The following is a 10839-nucleotide window of genomic DNA, read 5'->3' on the forward strand; positions in this document are numbered from 1 at the left end:
AAATTGTATGGTTCAGAAAAAAGTGTTTTAAAGAGCGTCCAGAAGAATTGACAAGGCGACAAAAATTAACTTCACAATTCTTTTAATTAAGAGAAAAACACGCCAATGTTGTATGTCATACACAAAAAGTGTACCTTTCGCGCTTATCTTACAAACTCTCCCTGCTCCCTTTTGCAACATAAAGATGGAAATTAAGGAATTTAGCTAATGTTGTTTCTGTGGCAACCGCCTCCCTCCTCTCACCTTCTTCCTGGTCTTGCTTCTGTCTCTCCATCTTGCTCGTGCAACTACCTCCATCTCTAACATACATGTTTTGGAAAAAACTACGAATGAAAAATGGGTGACCCCATGAAAACGAGATGAGAAATTTCCAAAAAATGTCGAATTATGTCACCTTAACTACCTGATCATGTTCTTCATCTGATTTTGACTTTATTCCTGTCTTTCTATCATCATCATTACTATCAGAAGAAAAATAACTACGTACAAAATCTTACTGTATAACATCAATAAAAAACAATAAATAAAATCACTAAAAAGTTGTCTTGAGATTTTGTTTTGCCTAAATTCTAGAAGAGGGGTGGGCAAACTATGGCCTGTGGGCCACATACAGCCCTTCAGCCTTTTTATTCCGGGTTAAAAAAAAAAAGATCATGTAAAACAAAAAGTGTTGTATTGGTCCCAATCTTGTCCCCAGTGTCCCTTTTAAACCCAAATGTGGCCTGTGACTCAAAGTTTGCCCACGCTTGTCCTAGAAGATAAAGCACATTGAAGGTCGGGAGAGGAAGTAAAATGGAACTAAGAAAATGACAAACCCAATTCAATACATTTTATCCTGGCAAAAAATACATGATTTTTTTTAATCATATTTTCTGGGCAACAACATTGGCTTAAGTTAGCATTTAGAAACTAAGCTTATTAGCTAAACAACATTAGCCTTTAGCTAAGAAATTTTATTTATTTTTACGATTTTTCTTTCAAAGATTATAAGCACACCAGTTGCAGGTAGGCGATCCTGCTCTATCATTTGAACATAATTATTTGTTTCATAATTTGTGTGGGGTAATAATTCTGAGGGATGGCATTAGCTCAGGAGGTAAAGCGCTGTTATTGGGCTCAAGAGGTCGTAGGTTTGATTCCCGGCTCCTTTGTGCAATATGCCGAAGTGTGGGCAAGACAATGAATCCCTAATGCCCTCGATAGCAGGTAGTTGCCTTGCTCCTATCAGTTAGTTAGTGTTAAAAAGGGAAAAGTGTGAAGCACATTGTAAAGCGCTTTGGGAGGTCTTCATTGATTTGAAAAGCACCATATAAATGCAGACCATTTACATTTACTCAAGCAAGATGATTGAAGAAGAAATCCACATTTGGCAGTCTTAGAGCTTTGATTCTAAATCATAAAGGAACTCCAGATGGACTTCAGTGTGCACTTGTCCGTGGATTTCAGTATTGTTTGTCTTCAGGTAGCACGGCCACCATCACGTACTGTTTACCGAAATCCAAGATGGAGGTGGTGTGGAAGGCCATGTTGGAAAAGACCACCAGGTACTCGAAGAGAGCGAAGAACGTGTACACTACAGAGGGCGAGAACATGCAGTGAGAAGCGTTATAAAAAAAAACGTTTTCAAAAAAAATAATCTAAAATCTCACCTCCGGCCTCACAATATTTATTGTGGCGTCTGAAAAAGTATGCAGCGGCCACGCAGCAGCTCAAGTTGAACAAAAGCAAGCGCACCTTCCATCTGTACGAAAGGAGATCCTGAAACAGAGAAGAAAGCCACCGCCTCCCTGTAGTCCCGGTAACCACAATTTCCAATCGGGCCGCTCGTTTTCTAATGTACCTCTTTGCTGACGTAGTGACTCTTGATCACGTACCACAAGCGGCATGTAATCAGCATGTACAGTTGGGAGCTCACAATGAACGTCAGGAAGCCGGCTTTGTGCACCGCTGCAGTAGAAATAACGGATATTGTGTTATTGCTATGTTATTACCTTGTTATTGTCATGATTACTGATGTGACTCAGCTTTGCCCGCTCATTTGGCCCCAACTGTCGCAGGTTCTGATTGGCTCCCTGTCATTATTTGAACCCATTCCTGTCTGTCTCCTGTTGTCAGTCCGTCTGCGAACCTCAGTGAATACTAGGCAAGCCTTTTTCGATCCTGACGCCCAGCTGCCCTGTTTTGCTCCAGTCTGTCTCCGGCTACGACCCGTTTTGATCCTGACCACGTCTGCTCTCCCGTCCCGGCTTACCACCTCTTTTGTCCCCGACTACGTCTGCTGTCCCAGTCTGGCTTACGACTCATTTCCGACCCCGACCACGCCTTGCTCTCCCAGTCCCGGCTACCGACCCGTTTTTCCGTCCCTGACACCCCCATCGCTCGCTACTGAAGATCCACTTCCGTGTTCGGATTACAATCCGAGTACGAGAGCGACTTGCTTCCCGCGCCCAGCGAACACCGGATCGTAGGCGCAGTCCTTCCTCTTTCCTTCAATAAAACTTGTGACGTAACGCAATTGGGTCCCGTTTCCGTTCTGGTCCTGACAGTTATAGACCATTGCAGGAGGAACAAAAAACGAGATGTAGATGGGCGTGGAAATCTAGTTTTTCAAGCCGGAATCTACTTCTACTTAAGGGATATCATACTGCTTTGACATGCGTTTCTGAAGAAACTACAGTTATCATATTAATACTATGTTATGTTATGAACTGCGGCAGAAAGAAAACAATAGACATTGCGAGATAAATAGGCACGGAAATCAAATGTTCCAGCTAAAATTACTTGGTACGAATGAATTACAGTTTGATATGCATACCTGAAATAACACCAGTTCTGTTATTACTATGTTATCACTATATTATTGTGCTACAATACACACACATTGTTAAATACTTGTAGATCTACTTTTTAGTACAAAGGGTTACCAGTTAGATATGAATGACTGAAATTGTGGTTATCATGTTATTACTATGTTCGAACTATGTTGTTACCACGTAACAGATGGCTGCAGGGAGAGCAATGCGAGATACTTGTATGGGTGCTGAAATCCACTACTCAGTACTAAATTTCAGTTTTTTTATGCTTTTTTCACTGTAATCATATTATTACTTTCTTATTACAATGTTGCTACTGTTTTGGGCAGCTGCAGGGAGGGAAAAACAGACATTGCGATATACAGTACTCGTAAACTGGCATGGAAATCCAGAGATCAACTTCGTATAAACGGATACTAGCTTGCATTTCTGAAATAATTAGTTATGTTATCACTATGTAATTACTATGTCGTTACTGTTATGGACTTCTGCGGGGAGTGAAAAAAACTGGGGGGTGGGACATGACATGGATATATACATGTAGACTGGCATGGAATTTCCTTTTTGAAGCAGAGATCTACTTGTCATTACAAAAGAATACCAACTTGACATGCACTTATTAAATAAGAACAGTAATCATGTTATTATTATGGTATTACTATGTCATTACTATTATGGCCCACAATAGAGAGAAAAAATAGGGTAAAAAATACGTTGGAGATACATGTAGATGGGCTTGGAAAGTAGGGCTGCAACAATTGGTCGACAAAAATCAATGATAGAAATAGTTGATAATGAATACCATCGTCTCCTATTGTTCTCAGACAAGTTTTTCCACCAGTTAGGCATCTAAAATGATTATAATCTCTGCTGAGAGTAACTCATGCACAATAATGTCTCCGTCTTAAGCGGCAACATACAGAAATGAATGTCAACATCATGTACGCGTACTAAAACTTCTCAAATTTGTGAGCATTGAAGGATTGGAAAATAAAAAAAGACTACTTGCAAAGGAGACCTCTGCAAATAATGGCAGTACCTCGGTGATGCATGAACATTTAAAGAGAAAGCACGTTGGGACAGTTGAACGAAAATGAGTCTGGCTCGCCTCGGTAAGATTCAGTTAGCATCCAAGCCAATATGGTTTTGACAACATGTATAAGCGTACATACCAGAAATGCATTTAATAGAGAACGACGGTTTATTGTGTTATTACTATGCCATTACTATGTTATTACACAGTGGTTGCAAGTGTGTTTTCTTCACCGTAGATCTCAGTGGAGGCCACGTAGGTAAGCAGCAGGAGGGCGCAGTTTTCCACCAGGTTGCACAGGAAGGCCAACCAGCTCAGGAGCAGCTCGGGGAGCTTGGCAGCGAAACGGGCGCGGTAGGAAGCGAAGTAGGTGGCGGCCAGAACGAAACGCGGCGCCGAGTGCAATCCGATACAGAAGCGCCAGATATAAAGTTCCGGCACGCGGCTGATGGCGGCGCTGATGGACGGGAGGTAGTTGGACACCTGGACGAAAGTTAAAGAAAATCAAAATAACCGTGAATTGAAATGACATTAAAATCCAGATTTGTAGTTTTCGTGTTCCTGCGGTGCATGCCATAGCTTTTAGGTGGCACAGGGTTCGTACACCTATTTCATGGTCAAATTCAAGCACTTTTTAAGGACTTTCAAAGCCAATTTTAAGCATTTACAAGCCTTTCACCAAAAATTCAAGCACTTTTCAAGCCTTGAAAACATTGTAATTCAAGGATTTGCACAAACCCTGGGGGCTGTGTGGAGCAGAAGATAAGAACCAGAGGGAAAAAAATCAGGATTAAACTTAAAGCCCCTTTGTGTGTTATTTATGAACCCCTAGTGGTGAAAAGATACTTCAATCATTTGAATAAAACATTATAGATTCAAAAAATAAGCAAAAACACAGATACCGTCTAATAACCAGCTCAGTAGCCTAGATGGTAAGGCGCCCGCTTTGAGACTGGGAGGTTCGGGTTCGCGCCCCGGCCGAGTCATTCCTAAGACTTAAAAGTGGTCGGCGGCGCCCTCTCTTGGCTGCGGCTGCATCGGGTCAGATGCAATCGACATTTCGTTCTGTGTACATTGTTACACAGAATGACAATACAAGGAAATTATTATTATTATTATTATTATTATGATCGCCGAGTCCCATCAATAAGGCATCTTGCACTGTTTCCTTCTCTAGCCTCTCATGTTAGTCACTTGGCTGCAGGTTACGGTTAGGTGCTATTCATTGCTTTCGCTGTTTCATGCAAGCAAACTGTTAGGTCTATAACCTTACATCTCAGAATAAAACACACAGGGAGAAGAGACATCAATTTTAGCTCATGAGGAGATGTAAACAGCTGAAGTCCTGATCCTCATTTGACCTGACCTCAACAGCTCTCCTACTTTTTTGCAAATAGTTTAGGCACATAATTGGGGGAAGGCTAAACAACATTTCAAGGGGTCACATCAAACAGACTGGCATCGCACCAAAATGTCAATGGAGCTGGTCTCCTCAGGCACAGGGTTCATGAGATTGAGGAGATAACAACACGATAAGACTCAGAAGAAAGGAATATACTTCACTCAACTGCAAGATCCCTGTAGTGTTCAATATTTGTAGCAAATGCATAATTTTCTATAACCCCATCACAAACCATGCTGAGTCCCAGATCTAAGTTACCTTTTTAGCCAATCAGGTTAATTGCTAGTCAAGTCAAGTCATTTTTTATTTGTATAGCCCTTAATCACAAAGAGTCTCAAAGGGGTGCACAGGTTATTACACAGACTATTTTTCAGACTATTATTACACCATCCCCTGATCTGGAACCAACATGAGGGCTAGGAAAAACTCAAAAACCTCAACATGAGGAAAATGAAGAAACCTTGAGAAGGGACCGCACCAGTCAGCAAAGGATGTTGCAATCACAAATAATACAGAGATATTGTCCATGAAAAGTATAGGGTTATTCATATGCTATAGAGTAGAAGTGTGTTTTAAGCTTAGATTTCAACAATTGGTAGCCACTATCATCAGCTGCTCTGTGAAAATTAACCAGGCTCTTGACATTTTCAACAGGCCCTTTAAGTTGCATCTCCACCTAGCTGCTAAAATGACCCACCTACACCAGCTTTGACCAACTCCAGCTATTGACTCTTTTCAGCCACCCATGGTGTTTCCAGCTGTTCGTTCATTTACCGTCCCTGGCGCGGATTAACAGCATCTTACATGAAATTCATCCTCGCTCACTTACGAAAATTTGAAATTGGGCTTGGGTGTTATCGTTGGGGTTTTCTGTAGCTAGGTTGGGTTCAGACTTACGTGGCAGTGCGTGTAGTTGGCATCTTCGAAGTGGTAGATGATGGAAATGAAGAGGGACAGAAGAAGGCCTGTGACGGGCAGCAAGAGCATCCCCGTGACGAAGACACCATAGGGGAGCTTGACTAGGGGCCGATCTCGGTCCAGGCTGTGGTGGGGCAGCTGGAGCATCCTAGGATTGAAATTTTGAAGAAGAGAAAAAGGGTATACTAATAGTTTGTAACATCTGGAAATCCTACTACTACTACTTTTTTCCCAAACTTTCAACCCTGCGGCTTATTCAGTGATGCGGCCAATTTATGTAATTGTTCTAACGGCCGCCAGCGGCGCTCGAATACAAAAGGTAAGATTTAGACCGGTGGAATATATGCGCCGAGGAAGACTGCAACTTCTTGGCTTGTGCATAAATGAAATTAGCGTAAACATACCCCCATCATGCAAAATGCAAAAAGAAAGGCACATGACGCAGCTTTCAAGCTAAAAGCAATCAAGCAGTCCGATAAAGAAGGAAACAGAGCACAGAATCAGGAGTGGATGAGAGATCCAGCGACAGTGACAGCGCGAGTGAGGCTGCGGGAGCGTGGGACGACGTTTATATGACAAAGTTTCTTTCCGACACTGAGGAAGACGACTTTGATGGCTTCAGTTCTAAGGAGGAAGATGAGGACGGTTTACCCTGATTTGTACAGTATGTTTTTTTTACCAGATCCGTTTACTGTGTTGCGAGCGTGTTGCTAGCGTGTTGCTACCATTAACTGCCCTGTCACAGGCACCGTTTGGGATGAAAGTTATATTATTATTTCTAAAGCTTTGAAAACTCTCTCGGTGTACCGTCTTTCTTTCTAAATATGTGTAACCCATGTATAATATGTATTTGCAACTGTATATTTTTGTAATGTATTTATTTTAGACACTCATCCTGATATGTTTTGCACAGGCGAATGAAAAAGGAGGGGCGGAACAAACGCGGAAATGGGGACCGGTAAAGACCTGTTTGTGGACGCGGCGGACAATAGTGAATATATATTTCCCACCCTTACCTTTGGAAATATACACTTTTTCCTTGGATTACTTTCAACGGGACCCGAACTCTAAGGTCTGCATCAAACCTTAAGTATCGGTATCATTTTCCTTTCATTTTGCCGGCTGTGATTTTTGGACTGTGTACTTTAATGAAGGGCATTTAGTTTCAATCGCGGGACTTAAAGTCTGGTTTGGGTTAATTTTGTGTTTATGTGGGCGCATGCGGCTTATATACAGGTGCGGCTTGTGTAAGTACAAAATCGGTTTTCCTCTTATAATGTGGTGGTTGCGGCTTATAATCAGGTGCGCTCTATAGTCCGGAATTTACAGTAGTAAGAGTATTTTTGCCGATAGAAGCTTATGATGGTCGTGTGACTTTAGCAGTGGCCGCCATATTGGAGTACAAGCAAAAATGGAAGAAGGTACAAATACAAATTGATACTTTATAAATTCGGACGAGATTTCGAGGACTTGATACAAGCAAAAAGGAAAGCAATAACCACTTTTATAAAACACGACAAGTTGTTATCGGATTCTGGCATTTTAACGAGTTTGAATAGAGCAAGAGAAGATTTAATTGTCGAGTTGCAGTTTAAGAGTCACAATTTACAAAAAACAACATACCCAGCTGTTGTGTGTACGAGTGAACAAATCATAATTTTTAAAGAACACAATTTTTTTGCAATTCCTAGAGAAAACGGGCCTTTTTTAAAGAGTACCGTAGGATGCTGTGGCTGCAAGCAATTAAAACAAGTGGGCGTTTGCGGTACCTATTTCATATCTGGTAAGTCAGTGTGGCGATTTAGTTTAAATTGTGTTTGCTACCAATGCCTACTATAGACTGTAATTTGCTACTACCGGTGCCGGCAGGTAGATCATTAATAAAAAGCATATTTATGACAATAATATTAACATTATTACGAATATATATTATCTCAGACTGCGTGAGGGGAGAGTGGGGCATTGTGTAGTTCTTATTATTTTTGATCTCACCAACACTAAGGATGTTTTAAAGGTGGGTGCAAGTTTATCCTTTTAAAGTTTAACTTTCGTGTGAACTAAGCTACTGTAAATATGAACTGGTTATCTGAGTCACTAAATGTATCTATTTAACATGCTGTCATAAAAAAAGGTTTTACTCGTTACTTACCCGATATGGACCAAAGATGTATATTTGGCAAAAAAATCACAAAAAAAATCCAGAAAGTGACTCGGACAATCCATGTTTAGCACCGGTCAAAAGAACGGGTTTTTCTTGTTGACTTCCATCACTAAAATAAATGTTGGCACATACTTGGTGCTTATTGAGATGTTACTATCTACCATACACGATCTTTTCCTGTCAATCGGCCGGAATGAACTGACATGAGTTGCTCCGTACGGCCTCAACAATGCGCGCGCAGCTTGGCTACGTCACACTTGTTTACAAACATGGCGGACGTTTGGAAAGTCACGTGACCCTCGCCTACAAAATTTAAAGGAAATCAACGAACTGGGATTTTGTGAACTTGGAGTGCTAGGGGAAAATGTATATAATATCGAATCCAAACGTCCGCATTCAGTTTTGAATATATATTACGTGTTTTATTGACAGCCAATCGTAACGTCACTATAAATCTTCACCGGTCTATAAATCCGGTCAATGAACACAAATTCGGTCATTATTTGCACCCATGACGATTGCACACCCGAAAAATAAATAAAAAGAAAACGTGAAAACGTGACACTCACCTTGTTTGCTCGCCCCGATGTGTTTTTTAAGTCATTTAGCCGGTGATCGGAAACGATTTTCAAATCCGGTTAACTTTGGTCAGCTTGCAGCTGACGTAGCTTGCAAGAACAGCAAAATGCTGTATAAAAGGGAGCTGTAACTTGGGATATAATGGTTAGAAGTTTTATCTACATTTTGTGTAACGATTTGTTGACGATTATGAGTTAGCATTTATCCCAATGTATGCTGCTACCGAGTGGTCAAAGTTCGGATGACAATTCGTATCCGTTTCCGGCAAGCTCGCCTTAGGTTTAGAAAATAAAAATATAATGACGGAAGTGTTGAAATTCCCTTCATATGAAACAGGGTTTTGTTTGATAAAAAATCTTTACACAAAACAACATTAATAATCATTAAAAAGGGCTGAATTAAAACGTATTTTTATTCTTCTAATTGGGAGCACACTTGATCAGCTTGTCACCCAGACCTGAGAATGAAGGAAAGAGGCAATGCTGCAAAATGACCAAAGGAGGGCGAAAGAGTTAGGGAGAGTCGTGTGTTATGACGTCACAGATAGAGCCCGGCGGATCGAGGCTCACTACAGTGGATCTAAAAGAAAAAACGGAAACAAAATCAAATGAATCAACTTAATGCCTGTAAGAAGATGCTTAAAAGCAAATACCTCATTCAATAATAGAAATTATTTCGTATTTTCAAATGAAAAATCAAATAAAACAAGTTAGTTTGTGTTCTAGTTAGTGTTTACTGTTTTGCGCTCAGGCTCATATAGTGCTGACTTTTTTTTATAGTTATCATGGTTTGTCAATTCTTTTTTTTACCTCATTAGTCGCATCTAAACAGATGGAGAATAAAAGAGGAGTCTAGTGAAGTAGATGAATGTGTTAAATTCAAAGTATCTTTAAAGGCCTTGCAAAAAAAGGAATAAACAAACACAATAACCACATTCTAACGAACACTTTGCGACCTCATTAATGAGTTGGTTATTTTTATTGATTGTTAATGAAACATCCATTTTGGCCTGGTCATCCAGGAAGGGGGATTACCTCATGTGCTGTCCCTTCTCAAGATGTCTTTATTTTCCTCATGCTGAGGTTTTTGAGTTTTTCCTTGCCCTTATGTAGGTTTTAGATCAGGGGATCGCGTAATAATGGTCTTTAATAGTAGTCTGTATTCTGTACAGCCCTTTGAGACTGCTTGTGATTAAGGGCTATACAAATAAACATGACTTGATTTTTTTTGATTGATTGATGGATTGATTGACATTTAATACCCCCCCTCTCCTGTTCATGTCATGTCATGTCTATTTGTATAGCTCTTAATCACAAAAGGCTGCAGACCATCAATACAAGATCTAAAACCTACATGAGGGCTAGGAAAAACTCAAAAACTTCAGAATAAATGAAATGGACGAAGAAAATAAAGAAACCGGAACATGAGGTAACCCCTTTTCAGAGTAAGCAGGTTACAACGGATGTTGCAAGGGCTCCAACAGACAATTCAATAACAGAATGTCCAATTGACAGCTTTTGGGTCCAAAATACTGACTGTGATACGGGTCCAAGTCACGGTACCAGTGACTGCTACTCAGTGGCATGAGGGAGTATTACTAGGACCATATCCCCTCCCCCATCAAACATTTTTGCACATTAAACATAACCAAAAGCACATCCAGCAACGTCTTACGGCATGCTTCATTATTTAAAACAACAGACAGCCTGCTCTATTCTTGTCACGAAACGGGTCGGGAAGCAGGAAGTAGGAACTCATTTGCGTAGACGATCTGTCACTTAAATTGAGAAAAAAAAGTTGTCCAACACACAAACTGACCAAAATCAAAACAAAGCAGGCTCAAATGCAGGCAAAACTACAGACTAGGCATTTAACAGGATTAAACAGAACTTGCAGGAATCTCTCAGAATGTTACACCGGACTGCAACAAAGT

At 40.6% G+C, this 10839-nt stretch overlaps 1 protein-coding gene across 2 annotated transcripts; it reads right to left on the reverse strand.

Annotated features, from left to right (window-relative positions):
* Positions 1–65: 65 nt before the first annotated feature.
* Positions 66–9162, reverse strand: pgap2 (post-GPI attachment to proteins 2). 2 transcript variants are annotated; one of them, XM_088321634.1, is made up of 6 exons: positions 8897–9162; positions 6146–6314; positions 4080–4329; positions 1841–1947; positions 1650–1758; positions 66–1573 (listed from the first exon to the last, which is right to left on the reverse strand). In XM_088321634.1, exons 2-6 carry the CDS (start codon positions 6311–6313, stop codon positions 1443–1445), a joined length of 765 nt encoding a protein of 254 aa, XP_088177760.1. In that variant the 5' UTR covers position 6314; positions 8897–9162; the 3' UTR covers positions 66–1442. The 2 variants fall into 2 exon arrangements, with proteins under 2 accessions (XP_088177760.1, XP_088177759.1); XM_088321633.1 differs by lacking the exon at positions 8897–9162 and adding an exon at positions 8316–8500.
* Positions 9163–10839: the final 1677 nt, after the last annotated feature.

The sequence above is a fragment of the Urocampus carinirostris genome, chromosome 17 (assembly GCF_059441175.1).
Source record: "Urocampus carinirostris isolate Australia breed hairy pipefish chromosome 17, RoL_Ucar_1.0, whole genome shotgun sequence".
In the NCBI taxonomy this organism is placed as follows: domain Eukaryota; kingdom Metazoa; phylum Chordata; class Actinopteri; order Syngnathiformes; family Syngnathidae; genus Urocampus; species Urocampus carinirostris.